Source organism: Tauraco erythrolophus, chromosome 1 (assembly GCF_009769465.1).
Source record: "Tauraco erythrolophus isolate bTauEry1 chromosome 1, bTauEry1.pri, whole genome shotgun sequence".
Classification (NCBI taxonomy): Eukaryota; Metazoa; Chordata; class Aves; order Musophagiformes; family Musophagidae; genus Tauraco; species Tauraco erythrolophus.
Genome location: NC_141465.1, coordinates 113,633,284 through 113,656,409, shown reverse-complemented (window position 1 = coordinate 113,656,409; position 23,126 = coordinate 113,633,284). Strand labels below are relative to the sequence as shown.

At 43.0% G+C, this 23,126-nt stretch overlaps 1 protein-coding gene across 1 annotated transcript; it reads left to right on the top strand.

Moving 5' to 3' along the window:
- The first annotated feature begins 768 nt into the window (after positions 1-768).
- Positions 769-21,049, top strand: POLR1D (RNA polymerase I and III subunit D). Its single transcript, XM_086613107.1, has 3 exons — positions 769-879; positions 10,308-10,382; positions 18,408-21,049. Exons 1-3 carry the CDS (start codon positions 854-856, stop codon positions 18,691-18,693), a joined length of 387 nt encoding a protein of 128 aa, XP_086469233.1. The 5' UTR covers positions 769-853; the 3' UTR covers positions 18,694-21,049.
- Positions 21,050-23,126: the final 2,077 nt, after the last annotated feature.

Genomic DNA, 23,126 nt, shown 5'->3' with positions numbered 1-23,126 from the left:
GGAGCGCGTCTCCGCCAGGCCGGGTCGGGCCGGTGCTCCCGCCTTCCCCCCCGGGCAGCGGCGCGGCCCAAGTGACAGCCGCGCTCCGCCACTCCGGCGGCAGCCCGGGGCGCGGGGCCGGGCGGCGGGGCGCGCCGCAGCCTATGGGAGCGGGGCCGGGGCGGGCCGCGGCGGAGCCCCGGGCCGGGGTGTCCCCGCCACTCGCCTGATCGCAGCTCGCGGCGCGGAGCCGGGGACAGCGGGGGGGTGTGGGCGGGGCCGGGGCGGAGGAGGGGCCGGCCGGGGGGGCTGCCTGCGCGGGCCCTGCCCTGCCCTGCCGGAGACCTGTCCCCGCCCGCCCGAGCCCCGCGGCGTGTCTGGGGGCAAACCCGCCGGGTCCCGCCGCTGACGGGAGGCGGCAGCCTGACTCCTCACTTCCCCCTCCCCGCCGCTCACGCTCCACGCCCGCACCCGCTCAGCCACGGACGAGAGGGCGGTGACTGCCTCACGCCTCCTTTCCCCGGCGCGGGGCCTGCAGTGCTCCTGCCGTCGGGTTGGAGGTTCATGGCGGGTCCCGCCGGCATGCAGCGGCATGGGTAGGAGCCCACTGGGCTGGCTGTCGCCCCCGCTCTCCCCTCGGGGGCGTGCCGGGTGCGGCCGCCGGTGGCCGCAGGTGCCTGGCGGGGTGTGGCGGCGGCGGCCCGGCTCGCACCGCCCCGGCTCCTCCCCGCCGGGGTCCTCGCCGCCCTCTGCGCCTGCCCCGGCGCTCCGCCCCGAGCCGGGCCGGGAGCGGGACATGGCGCCGGCCTTTGCCTGAGGAGCTGGGCTGCAGCGGAGGAGAGCGGGCGCCGCCGCTCGCCCTCGCCACGTCGCTATGGAGGAGGACCCGGAGCTGGAGAGGTGAGGGGCGGGCAGCGGCGGGGGGTTGGCCCTGAGAGCTCATGGCCTCGGCGGGGCCTCTCCGCCGAACGGGGCCCGGTGTCGCCTCCTGCCCCGCAAGGCCCGGGCAGCGCTGGTCTGGGGCCGCCTGGGACGGGCCTCCAGAGCCTGCGGAGCGGGGGACGGCCCTGCGCGGGCGACCGGGGCCCCGCGCTGCGCCTCGGTGTGCTCTGGAGCTGGGGGCGGCCGTGGAACGGCCCCTCCCGGCGCCGGGCCTCGGCTCCTGGGGCGGCGGGTGGTCTACGGCGACGAGGAGGGCCCTGAGCCCGGCCCGGCGGCGCCGCGGCCCGCGCTGCGCCTCGGCCCCCGCCGAGGGGTGCGCAGCCTGGGGCTGGCTTGCGCCGTGTCTTCGGGACAGAACTTTGGAGCCCTTGCTGATGGGAGTCGCAATAGAAAACAAATCAGATCTTCCTACATAATGGGAAAATCCATTAGTTTTAAAAAAAAAAAAATCAACTATTCTTCTGATCCATACTGGTACCATTCAGAAACAAGATTGAAAAGTGTCAGGTGACTTCTGTCTTGTCAGTTACAATTTAGTGATTAGGTGTACTTGGTAAAATTAACAAAAATTAAAAAAATCTACTCTTACAGGTTTCACTTTTCAGTGTTGGCAATGTGCTAGTTGACTAATCGTTAACATTTCCTTGCTCCTTTTAATAATAATAATACAAATAATAATTTAATAATAATACTTTAATAATAATACAAATACATATATATTTTAATAATAATACAAAATGCTTGAAAGTTATTTCGTCAAAAAAAAATTATTCTCCTTTGCCTTTTGTTGGGACAAGAGGATTCATATTACTGTGCGTACTGAGTTAGTGTTCCCGAGCAAACATTGAGGATTAAAATGCAGATTTCTATGTTCAGATACTCAGTCATAGTAGGCCTCTCTTACTTTTGCTTTAGGAAGACTTTAGGTGTTTATATCACAGTTTTGGGGGTAATAATCCTATTTATAGTTACTGGGTTGTTTTGGGTTTTTTTTGGCAAGCTTGTTTGTGAGTAACTGGACTTTTCTTATGGCTGTTTAAAAGAACTATTACAGTGAAGTGATGACCAGAAGCTTTCTGAACTATTCTCTTTATGGTTCTCTCCCGTGTCTGACAGTGCTAATGGAAAATAAGGTGTTTCTGCTTATATCTGGGAAGTATTTTAAATGGGACAAAAGCGATAGCACGGGGTGGTGGAAGGGCTGGAGAGCATAATGCTTTCTAAGAGGCCTTTAATTCTTACTAAGCTACTTCTGCTCTCGGATCATCAGTTTAATAATTAAAGCTTCTTTCTATATAGGCATGAATGTTATTTTTACTAGTGCCATTCCAAACTTAAAACTTTTTCATTCATAGCAAATTGAAACCATGTCACTGTTCTTCCATGCTGTCTGCCTTCTGGCTGCTGTTGCCATACTGGGGACTTGGGGTCCTCCAGGCAGTTCAGGGCATAGCCCCTCACTCACTGGCTGTAGCTGACTGCTCCGCAGTCCCTCCTTCTGATGCTCTCCTTCCCAGGAACCCAGTTCAAAGTTTTCTCCTGCCTCATAGCTTCAATCTGAGTTGGGATTTGCTCTTCCTTTTCTGTGGCAGCATGGTAGATAAGGAGAATGAAGCTCAGTATTACTTATCGAGTGGTACACAGGAGAGCTTAGCTGTCCAGTGTCTTCAATCTATGATACCATTCCCCTCCCTATGTGTTTAATCGTCTCTGAACACATTATAGGTACAATATAGGGTACGTGATGATTATCTCTCTCTGTCTTGGATCCAGCTATCATTAGTTAGTTTTCGTACCCTCAGCTTTCATAGCAGCTCACTTTGCTAGCGGCACCCTGAATTCAGTTCATGCTATATGCGTTCAGATGTCATATTTGAGTGTTTCTTACTCTAAATGCGCTTCCCCATACAGTCTGCAAGAGTCTAATACAGACCTTTCTTTATCCTTTGGTTTACAGACATTAGTCCTTAGTTTCATATTCCATGACCTGTTGATCACGCTCTCGTGTGAGTAGTACTGTGGGGGTAGTTAGCATTTATAATTTTTAGGCTCTTTATAATACAACTTTAGCATACAAATAATGGCATTTCTGTTCTGTAGCCACAGGGTTTACTATTTAAAGTAAATTTTTAGTGTTTAAAAGTGGGATTATTGGGAATATTTTCAGTAGTCTGTCTCTGAATTCAGGCTTGTCTTGCAATGCACAAGTCTTAAATAACGGCTTACGGGTTTTGTATTTCTGGTTTTGATTTAACTTACCATGGGGGAAAAACAAGCGTAACTGTTTTTGTGTGTGTTCTTTCAGATCTAAAGTGAATTTTGTGTTCCAGCATTCCAAACAGTGATCTGTTAAGACAAATCAGTCATCCTATTTTTTTTTATTATCGTCTAAGGAGAGGTCTCTTCATCTTGCTTATTCTGTTTCTTCCTTACTGCCACATTTTCCTGCTGTTATTTTTCAGTTTTACTGTGTCTGACTCTCGCTTGACCTTGCATGTTTTCCTCACTTTATTAGGAAGTGATAGTCGCTACCAAAGCTGAATACTAACTTACAAGTTACCATGTGACTGTTGCGTACTCTGGATTTTAAAACTCGAAAAGCTGTAAATAGCACAGGTGTGTAAAGGAGTAGTATTTGCTACGTTCTACTGAATGATTTTCTCTGCTCTGTCTCACCCAGTAACCTTTGTTGGAAGTATGAGCTGACGTTTTGTCCTGTGAACTTGCTGGTAGATCAGTGAAGACCCAGAGTCTTGAGATACAGTGTGATTCTAAGAAAATTCTAGGCTAAATTCTGTTAATATATATTTAATAGTATGGTGAAAATATAACCCAAGAATGAGCAGGAGAAAAAAAAAAAAAAGGTTACTAATCACCTACTAGGAACTCTTTAGTTTGTTTCCCCTGCAAGCACATGTATGTGCTTTTCCTAGTTTATTTCAACTAAATATCCTTGGGGGTATTGCAGAGTTCACCGTTTTCATCCCTATCTAAAAAAAAAAATATATATATTTCTTCCCCTCTCCTTCTTAAATTGTCATCATGGTTGTTGTGTGTATTTGAAGCACAGTAAATATGTCATTTCTCTGCAGATATAAAGGAGGAGGCTTTGTTATACTGTGTGTCCAAATCCTTCCAAAATCCATTCTTTCAACAGCTATAAATATTTTGCAACCTTGGATACCATACCTTACCAGAAGTGCCTACCAAGCTTTTTTGGAGCATCATTAACATGGAATTAAGTGGTTCTTAAGGTGATGCTGCTCTGAATCACGAGGAATGCTATAATTCTGTAACAAGAGGCCTGTAGTTGAGTAGAGAATCAGTAGTCTAATGTTTTTGCTGCACAGGCATCCCAGTTACACTTTTTTAATAAGTAAGCTTTGTGCCTTGGAGAAATTAATTGATAGTTCTTACTATTGTTTTTAACAGTTAAAATCAAAGTGTCAGGATTCAGTATGCCATTCTTTCATGTATTCATGGCAGAAGAAGTGGTCTGTGAGTTAAAAATCGGTGTTTGAAATGGAGTAGTATGTTCACTGCTCAAGCTGTTGAGAATATCAGCACAGAAATGTGCTGCAAATAGCACTCACGGGACTGACAAATAGGATATTTAAATAAGTACAAAACCTAATCAACAAAGAACAGAAGCATTCACATGCCAATGTGGAGTGTCTGCCTTTGAACAAACGCTAGGAGGTTTATGGCGTATTTGTGCCTTTTTTTCATTCTTGCTTTTAATTTTGTGGCTTAGGCTTTATTCTTGATGTTCCTTTCCATCGGTTTTCTTAGTAAGTGTGAGCAGATAGAACAAACCAGCTCACAGGAGTTAACTATAAGTAACACTGACCTTTCTTACCATTCCTTTAGTGTAGAAGGCAGTACCTTCAGTCCTTTACTTGACCGAAGGTCTCGATATTAATTATTCAGATGTAATCAGAATACCAACATCCACTTCTATTTCCAGATCCGTGTATGGTTAAAAATGAGTTGTATAGTCAGCATAAAACTGCTTTGAGAAAATTTGAAAGAAAAACTGCTAATTTTTTTCCTGGGCTTGCAACTTGCTGTCAGGACCTGGAGTGATTCAAGAGGTAGGTTTAAGCATGATTTTGGGGATCACAGTAGCCGAGCAGCCTGGCCTTTGAGCTTGAATGGCAATGGTATAGACTGCAAGCAGTTATTAATGCTGTGAAGATGTGTTTGACAAAGATATCCTTCCTCTGACTCTGGAAGATGTCCAGTATGAACGCTGTCCTCCTGCTCCAGGTCTGTGCACTTCTGTAGCCGACTGCATGCTGTGAGGCAATTCCAGTAGATGTATTTTCATTAGAGTTCTCATCGGGACCTTTAATGAGATGATGACATGGGTGGAGACGGCAGAGTTTGTTAGGTTATGTGCCAAAAGCTCCCGGGCACACCCACGGAGGACTAAATCCCATGGTGGATGGGGGAGCCCAAAGAGTGCGCAGCCCTGGCTTCTCCCAGGCCCGTCCCAGGACCCACCAGCCTGTGAGAGGTGCAGCTCCATGAGCCCAGAGGAGCACAGGGACACAGTGGCAGGTGGGAACCCACAGTAAGGACTCAGAGGAGGGAAGGTCTTCTCTGAGCTCCTCCCAGGACTGGTCCCAGCAGACAGCCCCGACCTCGAGGCATGACACCCATCAAGATGAGTCAGTGCTGGAGCACCTTTGGGACTTAAGGGTGTTGCTGCCTAGGGGTGTAGGACGTGTTATGGGTTGCAGGAGAAGAGCAGTTTGAGATTGTGCAAGGCTTATTATGGGATGTGTAAGGAAGGAACCAAAGGTGGGGAAAGGGATGGGTTCAGATGATTTGGGGAGAAGCAAGAGTGGGAACATAGAAGAAGAAGGGAATAAAAAGGTCTGGTCATGTGTAAATAGGCTACTGGTTGGTACACTTGTCTGGCCATCTCCTGTGCCTGATCAGTGCAGTCTGTCTTGTCTTCCTGTTGAATTCCTTTCTAACTCTTTCTTGGGTGAGGGCCTCTGTTTGAGGGGAGAGGGTGTGCATCTCAGTGCTAACAGCTAGAGTCAAACCATAGGTCAGAGAGACTGCGTGTTCATAGTGCCAGCAACTGGTACAAGTGCAGGTCTGGATGCCAGCCGTTGGGCTGGTACCCAGGGCTGGAGGACTGGGTGCCAGCAACTGGCAATACTTTGTGGACTGAGTAAAACCAAGTGTCAGCCACAGGAGTGGGATTGGGGACCCATTTATCTGTGCTGTAGCACTGGAGCAAGCGTGGGTGTGCGAGGGACCGTGTGGCTGCTAGTGAAGATCAGGCTGGTGAGTGGGTGAATAAGGTGAGAGCTGGGATGTGAGTGCGTATCTCTAAGAGCAAGACCATGGAGGAGCTAGCTGTCGGAGACAGCAGGGAGTCCTGGCCAGCTGCTGGAGAGGCTGTAGGGTCAGGGGTTCTCCAGGGGTGAGACCTGCATGTGCATCTGTGTGTTTCTAAAGGCAAGACCACAGTGGGGTTGGGTACTGGGGAACCAGGGGAGTCCCAGCCAGCTCTGTGTGATGGTCTGTACCAGCAATTGGAGTTGAGCTGAAGCCTGGGGGGCTCCTACACCCAGCCAGAGAGGAGCAGGGTGAAGCTGTTCCTGTGAGCGAGTGCTCTGTGTGTCTGTCTGTGATCAGTGTGGCCCGGGATGTGTACATGTGGTGTGTGTGTCTGCCTGCTGGGAGCAGATTTTCAACCTTGCTCCAGATTGGACCTGGGTATGGAGCTGCAGCCATCTCGCCTCTTTCGGCTGTCAGATCCAGCGTGATGTGTCTTCTTCTTACAGAGTGGTCTATAATTAAAACATTGGGTGGTCTCTGTAATGACATGGTGTTTTCCTTGCCTGTAACTGTATCAGACATACCTATTTATTACCAGTAGCTCATTTTTCAGTCTGTCTATTTGCTCTTTCAGAAAAAACGATGAAGCCGTTTCACTGAGTGAGGAATATAAATTATCTCTTGTTTCGCCTGACTTGGGAGCCTTTAACGTTCTCCCATTCTTTGGGCACGTGCATTTATGATGCAAGTTGTTAGGGAGCAACAGGAGCTTTGCCGGTAACCTTGGAATATAGAAGAAAAAGTCTAATCCCTTAGAAATGTAAATAGGTCTTGGACCATACTCTTGAAGATAAAAACATCACTGCTTATACCTTCATATTACTGTAATTCTGCAGCTAAGCTTGATTGCTCAAAAAGGATTGCCACAGGAAGTTTTAAGTGGTGCTTGCTATAAAAGATGCCAGAATGATAACAGTGTTCGTAAATGTGCCCCTGTCCCCGGTTTTCCCTCCTATCAGTCTCCTGGTGTTTGGGTTATTCTCACGTGAAAATTGCGTGCTGCGTTGCCTTTGCTCATGTTGCTGCTCTTGGGGTTGAAGCTGGCAGCCACAGGACTGTGTGTGTTGTAACCAGGCTGTGAAAATGGAGAGAACATGGAATGCAGAGTCCCGAGAGGTCTCTAAAAGCAAATGTAAAAACCTTGTTTGCATAGCTTTTAAGCTTTTGGCTTACTTGTGTAGAGGATGTAAGTTCAGTGAGTGTAAATATGCTATTTCAAAGAGGATCAGAGTATTTTTTCATTTGTCCGTGCGAGTTGAAAGGGCTTTGTCAAGGTGTAGTGAATAAGACTGGTGCTGAAAGACCAATATTAGGAGACAACGTTTGGTAAGAAAGGAAGATCAACTTATAAGGCCACTAAGATGAGGATGTGAGGAACCTTAAACCAATGTGCCATTAATAAACTAGTGTGTGGAGAAGCAAATGCACCGACAATTTTTGGTGCGTTTCTCTACTATTGTTTCTTTGGAAGTCTTGGACGCTTTCTTTTGCAAAGCCCTTCAAACGCAGGCTCTCAAAGGAAGAGGTTGTGACCTGTGAGTATTTGCATGTCTATCTGGCACAGATCTCAACTTTTGCAGGATGGAATGGTTTCTCTTTGGAACAAAGGAACTTGTATAAATAAGTTCATCAAGGATTATTTATATGTTGTTTGAGAACTTGCCACTGATTCTGGAGACTTGTTTAGGAATCTTTAGCTAAAGTATTGCTTTCAGGAAATTGCTATAAAGTGAGGAGGTAGTTCTGTGATAGCTGGTTTTAAGTATAAAATATAAAAACTATATTCAAGAAAAACTGCTGAGTAACAGTAGAAAGAATAGATACACCTTGGTTTACAGTACACTTGTCCTCATTTAGCACCAATTGGTTTTGTGTTGCCAGGGAAAACCAAAATGATCCCAAAAGCAGTACAGACAGAAGAAAAGGCACCAACACCCTTGTGTGTCGGGGTTTATAAAATGTCACCAGCCTATCCTAATGAAGGATCCACGATCACAGATGTGAAGGGGGCTGGTAAAGGCTCGTGTTAAGGCCATAACAAATGGAAGGAGGTTAGATCTAGACTGACAGGTGTAGGCTGCTGAGTAACTGCGTAACGTTGTCTCATGAGCTACTGAAGGAAATTCTGTACTGCTTATTTTCATTCCCTGTTATGCACACACAGTGTATGCGTTTCAAGATAAGATCTCTTGTGTTTTCTATGTAGACTTTAATAACCTAAATCATGGAATCATAGAATCATAGAATGGTTAGGGTTGGAAGGAACCTCAAAGATCATCTAGTTCCAACCCCCCTGCCATGGGCAGGGAAACCCTCCACTACACCAGGTTGCCCAAAGCCTTGTCCAACCTGGCCTTGAACACTGCCAGGGATGGGGCATCCACAACATCTCTGGGCAACCTGTTCCACTGCCTCACCACTCTCAGAGTGAAAAATTTCTTTCTTATATCTAACCTAAATCTGCCCTCTTTCAGTTTAAATCCATTGCCCCTTGTCCTATCACTACACGCCCTTGTAAAAAGTCCCTCTCCAGCTTTCCTGTAGGCCCCCTTTAGGTACTGGAAAGCTGCTATAAGATCACCCTGGAGCCTCCTCTTCTCCAGGCTGAACAGCCCCAACTCTCTCAGCCTGTCTTCATAGCAAAAAATGGTAATGAAAATGGTAATGAACCACTCTGTTAGACAGTTGGAGCCCAGCATTAACTTGTCAAATCTTCACATGGACCTGCCATGCTGCTTGCTTTTCTTCTCAGACTTGCTCCTGCTGTTAGATGATGGCTCTTGACTTCTCTAGTCTCAATTTTGGCTCGACAACAAAATTGATACTTAGGCTTTTTTAAATCTGTGGCAAAGCAGCACAGTCCTGCTAGACTGGTAATCCTGTAACAACATGGTGGGACACAGCTTTCTTGAAGTTTGAGTTGAAGTCTGTTGGCAGTTACCTTTTTTGCACAGTCTACACGTGCATTTGTACTACCAAGATAATGATTGTGTTGCTCATGTAGTCCAAACACCAGCAGCCATTCTGGCACATTGTAGCTGGGAGAGGTAAACAATAAATACCCTCTTTACCACCTCCTACCTTCAGTTCCTCAAGCCTTCACTCTTACCCATGCTTAGCTTCATATACTGAGTATTACAGCCATGTGCATAGCTTTCCTTTTCTGTCTTGCAGTTCTTTTTGGTTGACATGTATAGTTGGTTACAGTTAACTAACCAAATTGTTAGCTTTTGCATTCATTTGATATAATAAACGACTCGCATTATCCATTCATTGGTTTTCCCATTAACTTCAGCCATGTACTGTAGAGCAGTTACTTAAGTTTTATTTGAGATTGAAATTAATTCCTAAAGAGAATTGAAAGACTAACATTGCAGGAGGTATGTATAATTTGCATAATTTACACTCTGGTGACTTTTTATGTAAGGAGAGTTGCTTTAATATTAGTCTGGCCAGTTTGTTCTAGAAGATGCTGATAATGTAAAGGTTGGTCATTTTGGATGATGGTGGATCATAGTCATAAAGATGAGCTCTTTTCTTCCACTGTTACACAAATCTAGTGCAGTTTGACAAGTAGTAGTTGCAGTGATTTTACTGTCATCTGACTTCTTACTATTTTACTGATGGTGTTTATCTGTGCTCGAAATAGGGCTGCTGTGGTTGAAAGACTTTAGGAAGAACATAAGTGAAGTGACAGCAGGGAAGAATGTTCTCAAGGTGAAGTGGCAGGGACTGCTTTTCAGTATAGCATGCCAGTTTTGCACACTTTATTTCTACTCTTCAATTAGTATTACAGTTGTATTTGCAAGAGCTTTAAGGGCTTTTAATATGTTAAAAGGTTTCTTTTAATCTTGGTGCATAGGAATCTGAATTGTTTTAATAAGAAAGTCAAGGTGATTTTGGTAGCCTCTTTATTGCTTAATTAATTGCAGTGGAGCAGCTCTCCACTTTATTTACCTAAGTGCATAAGGCAGCAAGTTCTTGTGTTCTGCAAGTGGTAACTCTTTTCTTTTCTTCATATTTAGGAAGGCTGTGGAAGAGTTGCTTAAAGAGGCAAAACGTGGGAGAACCAGAGCTGAAACAATGGGAGCTATGGGTTGGTAAGTTGCGCCAAGAGGAAATGGATGCTATGACCAATGCCAAAATAAATTTTGCATTTAATGTGTGACAGAAGTCTCTATCTTTTAATTTGCTTTGTGTTTAAATTTGTCTTCATCCAGGTATTAATTTGTCTGGGCAAACATTTGAGTCCAGATAAGAAAGAAGTTGAAGTAGATTCTACCTGTATGGAATTGCTTGACCGAATGTGTTGAAATCAAAGCAGTTGGAAAACTGGGAGTAGCTTCTGTAATAGTATTTCCTTATAATAGATGGAATTGCAAAGTTTGGATTGGAGCCTCGTGAGTCTTTAGAAAACTGGGGAACTTCAGTGTGCATGTGCTTACATACTGGCCACACGTTGCTGGGTTAGATTCTGTTTCAGTTAAAAGAATTCATAACCTGACAAAGAAACCTAAACCCTTAAAACAATAAAAATAATAAATGATCTGCTATTAGGGAATCCTTGTGTAAATTGCAGCCAAAAATGAACTCAAAGGTATAATCCGATTTTGGAAGGAGGTGTTTTTTTTAATACTAAAAAAAGCCTAGGGGTTAATTTGTATAGCAAGTAGGAAAAGAATCACAGTATTTAAATCTTAAGTGAAATACAGTATTAATTGTTCAATGCAGTGTTTCAGTATTTACAGCTAGATTATCATGGAATGTAATGCATGTAATTGTAATTAAAGAAGCAATAACATGCTGAGAAAGAGTCATTCATCTTCAAATAGTGTACATGACTTTGATAAGAAGCTGTTGGATCTAGGGATGTTCACACAAGTAGTGCACCTGTTGACTGTGTTAAACTCATTTGTAGATAACGTTCGGCTTCCTCTACCAACAGTAGTAAAAGATAAGCCTGCACCGTTAATGAAGTTCTCAGCTGATTTCGTGGCTGTGTTTGTTTTAGTAGCCCTGAATAGATTAAAATAGTGTCTTGCTGGAAAAAAGTTAATCTTTTATGTTTTCTAAACAAGTTTTGTGGTTTTTTCGTATTTTACCCAGTATTTCTGATAGGGATACAGTTTATCTCCTTTATGTTAAAATAGTTCAATCGTTTGATCCCCTAGAGTGGTATAGCTACACAGATACAGCATGCTTTTACCCTGTCAGCCTTGCCAAATAGCCAGGGAAACCAATGCGGATAATTAACACTGTGAATGTTGCATGCATCCAGTTACCATGAATTTGCAAGTTAATTCCAGGTGTGGAGACTGAGCATTTCTGTTGGGAGATAACCAAGCATCCCTGTGCTACTTTGCTGCCACTTGTGCAGTCTGGAATACCTGCCAGGCGCATGTATGGGCTTCTGCTCCTGGCTCCAGCTATCTCTTATTCGTTGTCTGTAAGAGAGTAGTGATCCTGCTCAGCTGCCTGTGATGATCAGCTTGGGGGTAACATGCAGTTTACTAATGCCCAAGACCTGCCAGAGAAGGGAACAGCCAAGAGTGACCTGTTCTGCAGAACAGTTGCAGATTCCACTAGAGTAAAATAGTGGCTGGCGAGTCCAGGGCTGTGTTAAAGGTGTAGGAGGAGAAGAGAATTGTCAAGAAGGCTTCAGGGAGAGGAAGGCTGTTGACTTAGGGATTGGCATGGTGATATCTTGAACTGGGACTGTTGAAGTAAGGATCCTTTCAGCTGCAGAGGAACATAAAAGCTATACTCAAACAGAGTCAAACAGAGGATCCATCTCTGCAGTACCCTGTCGCCATCAGTGACCAATAGCCAGTGCTCAGGAAATGAAGGAAGAAGGGTACAAGAAAGTAGCTGTACTTCCTCAAGGTACTGTCCCACCTTTGGGCAGCCTGCAGTTCAGGATATCCTGCACTCAGAGATGATTTTTTTTTGTGTATGATGCTTCTCTAGGGATTTTTCCCTCTCTGAATTTATCCTTAGAGAGACTGATAGTAATCCTGTTTGTCATAAATCTGCTGCTGCAGAGCTTGGCATAGGTTAGAGTACAGCTGGTGTGTGTGGCTGTAAGGAAGCTATAAAGCCTCCCACAGACAGGCTCTTAATAAGTCTTCGATGTCTAGTTCTGCAAGTGCAAGAGACGAACAGCAGCTGGAAGCTGCCACTGCGGTCTTCCCTTGAGCACTGTTCGTGCCCCATTGTGCTGTTCTGGTCCTTCTGAACTGGCCCAACGGCTAGGTGTACTGCATGTACACGTGGGAGATGAAATAACCAGTAAGGTGTTTGGAAGGAAACTTAACTGTTCTTAGTTGAGTATCACACTCCAGCAAAGATGTAACTGACGTTACAGTAAATCCTGAAGGGCTTCAGAGACTAGATCTAGGACTGACATGTAACCTTGCAACTGTAAGCTACTGAGGGGATGGTAACTGTTGCTCTGAGCTTTGTGGATACCAATTGAAATGAGCAGAAAATTCAGTGCATGGAAAATGTCTATTAGTAGACCAAATCCAAGAAAGCATAACTGGTAGATGCGAAGAGACAGAGTCATCGCCAACTTGTCTAAAAGCACAGTCTTAACAGGTAAAACACAAAACCTTCCTTCCTTGCCAAACTCAAAATACTTACAGGTGTGTTTCATGAGGACTTCTGGGATTTCCTCAGCCCTTTGTCAGAGGAGTCCTGGAGAAGAGATGCACAAACCCTGGAGACATCTAGTGTAAGGCCATCAATCCTGCATTGACACTGGATAGTTGAAGCAGCTCGGCCTATGAAGAAAAGATTTGTTCTGCCATCTGTCTTTGGGTAAGGAGAAGCAGAGGCTGCTACTGCTCATACTTCGCTGATTCCAGTTTATGTTGCTCTCCAGCAGCTGTTGGATACTGGGAAATACATTTCTGGAGTCAGTGGTGTTTGCCAGGAGTTGGTTGAAGGGAGGTGTGTGGGGAGGTGGCATTCCCGGGAAACTGTATTGTGCATACCATTCCAAGGGAGTTCTCCTGGTGGGTGTTGATGGCAGCAAAACCTTAGCCAGCAAGCCTCTGAACACTGTTTTGGGATGGCTTTCAGATTCAAGCCACTGCTCCGTTACTGTCCAGAGTGTTTAGTTTCCTACAGCTCAAGTGCACTGCTTGAAGAAGTTCCCCAAGCACCCCTGCCTAACTTTTCGTTGTCTCCTCATGCGAGAGGGATAGTCAGCTGCTGTTTCAGCCTAAATTGCAAGCATCCAAGCTAGCATAGCTGACAGGTACAAAATAAAATGTACCAAACAGTCCTCCTTTAGCCCGTGGTATCTGATAAAAAGGCTCAGCCTTGAAATATGGGACAGCGTTGCTAGTATTTCTTCCAGTTTGGGAATGTTTTGCCAGTGTTACATTGTCTTACAAGTTTGCTGCGGATGACATGGGTAGATGCTGCAACTTATAGGGGTTAGATGGTAGTAGAAGAAAAGCTTGTCTCAAACAGGGAGCTTGGTGGTGATATCAGGCAAGAGCTTATGTGGGAAGGGAAATTATCTGAGACTCTCTGGACATGGAGCAATTGCCAGTATTGCCAATGGGCTGCATGAGCTCTTAGTTGGTTAAGAGTCCCAGCTCACTGGCCTCCATGCTCTCAGGACTGCTTAGGTTGGCAGTATTTAGGTCCATGGCAAATTAATCCAAGAAATACTGGGTATTTGTATTTGTAGATCTCACGTTATTTGCTCGAGTATTGACTTGTTCCTTGGATGTCCTCAAGATTCTTACTCTCAGCACTTCAGTATTTCTAGTTCCTGCAGTGCTCCTTTTCTATTTACTCTTTGCCCATAGTGATTCTTGTTGGGGGTCTCCTTCATCCTGGTGATACCACATGATGTAGATCCTGCTGCTGATGTATCTGGTTCAAGCATTAGTGAAGCTAATCGCAAGTAAGGAAATGTGTGAGAGAAGGAGAAAGGAAGATCCTTTTCTGAAGGTGTCTTAATCCTGGAAATCTTGAGTAAAAGAGAGCAGAATCTGTGGCTAAATCTCAGTGATGCTGCTGTAATGCTGGAACTTCTGAGATGAGAAGAGACATCAGAGCAGCTGTCTGAAAGTTAACACTTGAAGCGCCAGCTGGATCCAGGATGGGAAGTTGTGGACAAATAGTGGAAGAACAGTTAGGTAAATGTAGCCTTGATTCATCAGATGAAATAAAGCTGTGAGATATTGGGATTTCTATTGTGCATCTAGGTAAAATCAAGCTAAAAGCTTAAGTGGTTTAGTCAGTCCTATGTACATAATTCATAAGCTGCTTATGGCAGTGGAGTTAGGTCCCATTTTAAGGGGTTATTCGCTTTCAATTGAAAAAGACAGTTAAAGTGCCACAAAAGCTACTGTGTGGACAAGTTCTAGAGGCTATTTTTCTTTTTTTCTCCAGTGTATTGGTCTGGTATTCAAAGATGCTGGTAGCAAGTGAGCTACGGCTGAACTGAATGTGATCTTCTCTGCTTGCTAAAATACCTAAAATAAGATATGGAAAACAAGATACTTTGGGATGGTTTGTTCAGCTCTGCATTGTAAGAGCAAATGAAAATGCAAAAAGAAGATGGACATTGGAACCGTTAAATTATTTTTAACCCTATTTCTTGCAAAGCAATCCTAAAATTGCTTTCATTCCTACAGATAGCTTTCTATTCAATATCAAATCTGTTAGAAGTACTGCAGAATACAAAGTAATGAAGATGTGGCCAAAGGGTTTGAGGGCAGCGGAACTGCGAAATGCTGTGTCGCATCTTGTCTTTGGCTGGGTGTTGCATGACTGTGCGGAAACACTGTAATGTGTTTTCACTACATCGGGTTTGTTTGAATGTGAAGAGGAGGAGAGACAGGTTACAGACAGAGGCTGCAAAGTAAATATGTTAAAATCTTGTGATCAGAGCACAAGTTCGCATCCAAAGTCCTGCCAGCTGTATCTAGCTGCCAAGACCATACATAAAAGCTTGCAGTGTATGGCATCCTCTTTTGTGAGATCCTCTATGAAAGGATAACAGCCTAGATGAGTTGGTTTGGCAAAACAACCTCTAGCTGCCTTTTTTTTTTTTTTTTTAATTTTCCCGTTCAGTCACTCTTCTGTTAAGTACTATATTTTCCATGGCAGTTTGGAAGTGGTAGAAATGTATTTGTAAGTTCATGCATAATGAACTCTGTTTCCTGGAAAGATCTGATTTACTCCATGTGCTGAGGCTGACTGTGCCAAGCCTGTTTGGTATGTCTGGTTACTCAGCGGAGAAAAAGACTGTGGCACATGGCACTGTATTCTCATGTCTTAAGTGGTGTCAGTGTGTTTTACTGGTAAGAAGTTGTATGGTACGCTTCTGTGCTGAACTGCACCGCTACACTGGATGGCAGGCATTGACTGGAAATTCTGTGTTATTGCACAGAAGTTGGCTTAAAATGTCAAAGACAGGGTTAAGATTTGACCTGTGTTCACAGTAAAGGATTTAATCTTTTTTTTTCTTGCTCAAAATGCTATGTTGACACTTCATCATTGCATAGTGGAGAGATTTTGAGGTTTGTGGGACTTGTCTGTGGAGGGGGATGAGGTTCTGTGGGTAAGAATATCTTGGTTTAGCTTATTGGAGCATACAAAGCAAAACATGAACCCTTACATGGAGTGAATACATTGCTACAGAACTGGAGTCCATTTTGCAGACAAGACTGCTCAAGAATTGCAGGTTGCGTACTTGCTTTGGTCACACCTGCAGCTCTGCTCCAGTCATGCTTCAGTTCAGAACTTTAATGTTCTTTTTTTTTTTTTTTATATAGAAAAGGAAAAGCTTTTAAAAGCTCTTCTGTGGCATTGTTCGCTAGTCAGAAGTGTTGCATCCCACCTTGCATAGACCGAGCTTGCCCCCCAGCCCTTCAGAACTTACATTGAGGGCAATGCTGTCATTGAATAAAGTGTTGCAGAATCAGACCTATAGCAAGCCAAAGGCTTGTCTTTGGGGAGGTCAGCTGTAAAAATATTTTACAATTTTCTCACTATTAGAAACGCTCTTAAAGATACTGTGGGTTAATACAGTTCATTTTTAATCTTCACAGTCCCATATATACTGTGGATATATGTAAACGTTATGGGCTTGTGTGTGTGCATGTGTAACATAGCATGTGCCACACATCTCATTTCCTTTAAAACTCAAAGGCAGAATTTGCTTTGTTGAAGTCTGAGGTCATTAAAACGCGAGACTGATGTTTCTCTTCAGTGCCGTAAGTTACTGCTGCTCCGTGAAAGCCCGGTGGCTCACTTTTGTCACTGATGGTGAACTAATGGCATCTCTTAGCTGACTCTGAAGCCCTGCATTTCTCATCGGTTTTCATTCTTAGTGTAGCTCAGGCAGCACTCAATAATGCCAAAAAGAAAAAAAAATACTTTAGCAAGGTGAATTTATTTAGGGCAGATTGCCTCATTCCGGTGCTCTATATATTACTGCTTAATCGATGCATTAGCTCTTAAGAAAAAGCAAGAGGAAGGAGACAAATGTGAAATAGTTTTTGCCTGGATGCAGCCCAGAGAAAGCTGCCTTCCTTGGTAGGAAATGTTGAGGTACAACAGTTTAATGCTGGCATAAGACGTACAAAGGGCTTAAATGTTGGCTGATTTACATCATGTCTTGAGTGTAACCTGTGCCATGGCATGTTCAGCACACCTTTGTAGCTGATGTACCTTAAAGTAGAAACCCTATTCAGCTGATGTATGTTAGCCTTGTATTTTTACTGAGTAATACAGTTAAAGGATAAATACCGTCTCCCTAATTTACAAAACAGCTGTACTAGGTACAGATCTAGACTTTTTTTTTTAATCCAGGATTTGAGCAGAACAGTGTAGATTTATATGCAGAAAGTTTAGAAAACTCTAAAACTAGTTATGCTGTAGAAATGTGGAAATGCGGAAATAGAACACTGTGGCTGTTTAATGTATACTTGTAAAATTACTCCCAAAAGTTCTTTGAGGATTTAGGACAAGAACGATTATCAGTAATGCTTAATAGGCAGACCTGAAGCAAACACCATGATAAATGCCATGTCCAGTTAAAAGTCATTAAGTATGCTAAATAATCAGATGTGATTTTCATGACAATTTTCTTGTTATTCTGATACCTCTGATTATTCACAAAATTATACACAAAATATTCAATTAGAATAGATGATCTTAACGTTGTGGTGTTAGGATTCATTGACTCCATAGTTGATTCAGTAAGGGTCACTGTGATCTCCAACAGCTCGTGCTATTTTAGGGTAATTCTGTAACTTCTCAGAATGTCAGAGAATGCAGACTCAAAAACGCAAAGACAAAAACCACAGTGGCTCCCACTATAAAAATAGTCTTCAGAGTGGTTTCTGCTTACTGCAGGGATATATTCAAACTTGTTTTTTCTCATTCCATTCTTTAAGAGATGATGAATTGAGAATGAGTACAGCTGATACCACAAGATAAATGAGATGTACAGTACTTGTTTACTAAAACTAGCTGATAAATTTATGCAAAAGTGTTAAGCTGCAAGAGGAGAAAGTCAGAAACAATGGGAAAAAGTTGGATAAGTATCCTTTCTGTTTAAGAAAAAGAAATAAAACATTTTGTTTGGTGGTTGTCAGATATGTTAAAATTGGTGTGCCTCGTGTATTTGTTTCATCACTACAGCTCTTTGGGTTCTTCATGCAAGTGTATCTTTTACATTCTGAATATCTCAGTTTGTTAAATAATGCTGACTTTAGTAGATTATGGTCTTGTAAACTATTCTGATTTGACTGCGAACATGTTACTAAATATTTGATTCCTGAATACCTAAGTTAAGCACCATCAACCTTAAAATACATTGTCATCCTCTGCTTCCCCCTGCACACACTACCTTGTGAAAATCATGTGGTTTTTCACTGTGTTGAAGTAGAATAATTTTCATCCTGTTAAGAGTAAGATAAAAGGAGAATGGAGAAAACCTTGAGCATATCTTTCTGTACTGAGAGTTTACACTAGGTGGCATGCAAGGAAAGCCAAAAGCACAAACTTTTCTTAAAACTGTTGAAGTTAAAATCTCAGACTTGTTTCAGGATGTTTTTATCTTGTCTTTTGACCACTTTTAAATGTCTTTACAGGTTGAAATGTCCTCTTGCTGGTACGAATAAAAGATTTCTTATTAATACCATCAAAAACACGTTACCATCTCAAAAAGAACAAGACCAAGAACGTGAGCAAAAGGAAGACAGTAAAGAGCCTGAGCCAAACAAAAGCAGGAAAGAAGAAAAACCAAAGAAACGCAGAATTCACCCATATACACCCAGCTTTCAGTCCAGAAGGAGAGTCAGCTACTCTCCTCCGAGGCACCGAAACAGGAACCAGCACACAAAGGATAAGCATGAAAAGCGATCAAGCAAACGATGAGAGGAGGAGAATGATGAATACGTGTTGTTACAAGCCAGGAACGTCATTAAGTGTCAGACTGCAGGGATGTCTCAGTTTTTCAGGAGGAGATGCTGTTCAAAATTGAATTTTGAACCGAGTTGCTTGTGTGAGAAGTAACCTTGAGGTAGCTTTAGAAAACCTTTGTTCGGGACCTTTAAGAGGAAAGCAGAGTGCAGTGTGAATCTTTCAGCTGTTTTAGAACAGACATTCCTTTCCCTTTGCTCTGTTCCTCTCTCCCCTTCTGGCTAAGCTTAAGGTCTTGGTGATGGAGTGTGATACGTGTGTCACTGCCTGATACAACTCGTTTAGTCATGTCACTCTTCTGGAAAGAAATTTAAATTATGCAGAAATCTATTTATTGTGTGAAGTTGGCAGAACTTCTTTGCTGCTAGCTGATAAAGAAGTTTTGTGTGTTTGGGTTAGTTTAGTTTTACAGAATCTAGAGGAAGGGAAAGCTGGTCAGTGCCTGGCCAAGCACTTACATTTTGTATAGAATATAAAAGTTTGCTTTCTTTAGTATAAAAAGAACAAATTTAAAATGGGCAACGCTGGTTTTGCTTTTCAGGAGAAGCTACCAGGAAGCACTGATTTTGCTTGTTATTGTATATTTGCAAACCTGTCATAGATAATAATAAATATTACCCCTAAAAAGCCATAACTGCAATAATTGTCTCTGTTTAGACTTCCCACTGTAAGGAAGTAGTTTGAACAGTCTGTTGTCATGGTGCTTTCAAAACAAACCTTGGAGACAAAGTTATTGTAAGTATTCTCTGTCCACTACTGGGAAGTTTCTAAGCAGATCTGTAATACTAGAAATGCAGAGGTGATACTTTAAAAACAGTCAAATGCTCACTTTCCAGGCCTGTGTGACAGTTCTGTAGTGGTACAGCTCTTACACCTGTGGCTTGGAGCACGTATAATACACATCGGCGTATCCTACATCTCACTTCTGTTTGTGTTACAGTAACGCACTTCTGTGTGAAACGTTTTGTATTTCCATGTTCTCGAAAGTAATTGTTTTGAACATAGGTTTCCGTTTTTAAGTGTGTTGACAATAAAATCGACAACGTTCATTAAAAGTGCTTTGTGGAATTAATGCTTTTAATGGGTATCTTAACTGTCACGGGCCTCTCCTCTAAGGGAAAGGCGGACCAGCGTGTTGTGGTCCTTCAGTGTTGTGTCAGGGCAAGAGTGCCACCTATAGGCTAAGCTATACCTCGCCTTGCTGTACTTAACCTGTCTCTTGGAAAGATCATGTTAGCTAGGAGATCAGGAGACCAGAGAGGAGATCTGCTGTGGCTTGGCTCAGTTTTGGTGCATGAGCTGGGAATTACTCTTCTGAGTAAGGGGTAGGTAGTTAAGCTAGTGCTGAGGCCAAGGTCAGCCTATCCAACAAAGTGGGATACTTCTACATTTCCACTGAGGAGTTGCGGATAGTTTCTCTGTTTCCCTGCAGGAACCATAGCACTGTAATAGAAGTCTGAGCCTTTCAGAAAATTTCCAATGATTTAAGCAGGATCAGGGAAAAAGTAGCATCTTTGGAGAATGTAGACTACTTTTGGTTTAAATAGACAGATGTGGCTTGCAGTCCTTGTTTTGCTGGACACCAGTTGTATTCTCCTTAATAATCCTTTTTTGGAAGGACAGCACCTATAATTCCAGCTTGGCTCTGCTGTGGTGACAGTGCTGGATGGATGTGACTTTGCAGCAGAGGCTTCATCACACTGTTGGTCAAGATTGGGACTGGAGATGTTGCACAGAACAAATCCCCATGAATTCTTGCCGGTGTGGCTTGTGGTGATAATATAGTGTCCAGAGAGCTTTCCATGCTCAGGCCTCCGAACACCCCTTTAGGATAAGTGCTGCTGTTGATTCTACATTAATTTAAGCCAGGCTTTCAGGTAGGGAAAGTGATTAGAGTATGCTTTCAAAATCAGTCTGGATTGTTGATAGAGAGCACTTCCGTACTAGAAATGCTCAACTAGAGGATCTGACGTGACCTAAACCAGATAGCTGGACAAAGCCTGTCTTCATCGGTGGCTGTAGGTTCGGGTCTAATTCCACTTTTTTTCTGACTTACTGAACTTAGGTGAATTATTAGTCTTTCATTGGTTAATTACATATTTTAGTGCTGTCTTTTGTAAGTGTACATAATAAAAACAAAAACTGCTGCTCATTCACTGTTCTTCAGGCAAATCTTCACTCGCTGATCACTTTTTTAATAAAAAAACCTGGGGCAAAAAGCCAGGTTTGTATTGTGTCTGCAGTCGCTCATGTTGTGCAGCACCAGCATCATGTTTATAAGGTGTCTTAAAGGTAGGATTTAAACCCTGGAACTTATGACTTCTCAAAATGTGTTATTAACTGCTGCAACTCAGAACCCTTGTTACTGGTAAAAGTGCCTAGTCCTTAAAATAAATAAAAACATAAATAAATAAACAGTGTGATCTTGGTCTCAGCTTCCTGTAGTAGTGCGTTGCAGCCTAGTTACTCAGTGGGAGGGGAATGCACCTTCAGTTAGTGTCGCTGCAGTAATACTTCAAGGTGTTTCTTGTTTATCTGTGAGCTACTAATGTTGTCTGTGTTTAATTTCAGTGCACGTTGTACGGATAACGGCGTTTATTCGGGTGAGGGTGTTCTCTTGCCATAGCAACAAGAACTACTTAATTAGACTGGTATTATATTGGTTAGAAATCCTCCAAAATATTAATTTTTATCAACCTGATACTGATTGTAGGTCACAAAACAGCATGAAGGAGGAGGAGAAAACATTTTATGATTTGGCTTTATGAAATACTTTTGATAGTTTTGACTGTCAGGCATATGTAGTAACATGCAGTTCTTACGTTCGTCGTACAGCCTCTTCTCTTTTGTAAATCCAGTTTGAATTATTTACAGTGAATCGTGAATGTCCAAGAAAAGCCCAACAGATTTGATGTATAACAGGACTTAGGCAAAAATAGGCCCTGTTTTTCTGACGGATCCAAGTTTACTCCACAGAAGTTTCTTGAGGTGCAGTCATAAGAGCGTTCCTCAGTGATTATGAAATTTCTACAGAAAACTACTTAACAAAAGAGATGTAAATGTTTGTAGATCAATGGAATAATGTAGCAGGAGGGGGTTGCTATTCCTGCACAAACAGAACTGGGTTTTGTGTTGTGGCTGCTAATTTTGATCACCGAGAAGCACATTTGCTCTCCTGCCCTATTGGAGCTCTCATTAATAATTATGTGGTTTCAGTTAATTAAACTGAAAAATTAAACACAAAAGTAGACTTGCTTGGGTAAGTTGCAAGAAAACATATTTGGATTGTGTTTGGAGAAGGATTTTATTCATTTTATCAGTAGAGTCACTGATCCACCAAATCTTTATTCATGGGAGTGATCTTTGCACTTGCAAATAATCCTGTTGTAGCTCACTGTCTATGAATGAAACTCTCGTCTGCATTAATATGCACTCTTTGTTTTAGTGACTGTCAATAGGAAGTAGTCAAGAGTAGATGTTAAAGAGGGCAAAGCTCCAATTAGAAAAAAAAAAAGCCTTAAAAATTTTGCAAACTGCATGTATTCACACTCTCATTTCCAGATACAATAGTCTTAAGATAGAAGAGAACTCAAATACTTTTTTGTCAAATATTTAGCAGCCTCTCAGTCTCAACTGAGCACTGTGGATGTACCTTCCTTATTTCTTTTACATCGATTCAGTATTGCTTAGGCTCTTAAATTTACCAAATTCGGTTTTAGTAGCTTTCAGGCTGTTATCCCCCACCTTACAAAATGCTTCTAGAAGGCTGGATCTATCTTGAATCTCAAACTATTGAGTCTCGATCTATATGCAGCAAAAATAAACTTTTGTTTGTAAGGGAAAGCAAGAAGAATGTGCCATTTTTACACAAAATTGCTGTTTGTACTGTATTGACTGCTACCCAAAATGATGAGTCTTGTGTTACGACTGGAATGTTGAGTCAAATACTTTAGGCTAAGGAATGGTGCAAGTTCTGTGTAGTTCTCCCGAGAGCATCTTGTGTCTTTTATATAGTAATCACATAGGGCTAATGACACAAATATTGCGTGGGACATGGCATGGTGCCCTGGAGAGGGGATATAATCCCCTGTAATATTGGTGTAGGTCTGTGGAGAAGAGCTAAGTTTCCATCTACCACCTCTCTGTAGGATCTTAGGCAGGTTTTCTCATTGCTCTGGATATGCCTGTACCATAAAGAACAGGTTTTGCGTGGTCATAAGCGCTGTAGGCTGTGTTTCTCACTCACCTTCTGCCCTCTTGGCTGCTCTGCAGATGGCCATCAGCTTGCCAGTGTAGCCATGTCTGATAAGGTCCCACAGGCTTGAGCAACCCTTTGGCCTCTAGATCCAGTAGGCACCACTGCCACGGGCCTTGACTAGGGATGTGGA

What these genes read in the sequence shown, in the direction of transcription:
- POLR1D (XM_086613107.1), top strand. Translation starts at nt 854, where the DNA reads ATGGAGGAGGACCCGGAGCTGGAGAG. An exon ending in GAGGACCCGGAGCTGGAGAG is followed by an intron (nt 880 to 10,307) that starts GTGAGGGGCGGG and finishes CTTCATATTTAG; the next exon opens with GAAGGCTGTGGAAGAGTTGC. An exon ending in ACAATGGGAGCTATGGGTTG is followed by an intron (nt 10,383 to 18,407) that starts GTAAGTTGCGCC and finishes ATGTCTTTACAG; the next exon opens with GTTGAAATGTCCTCTTGCTG.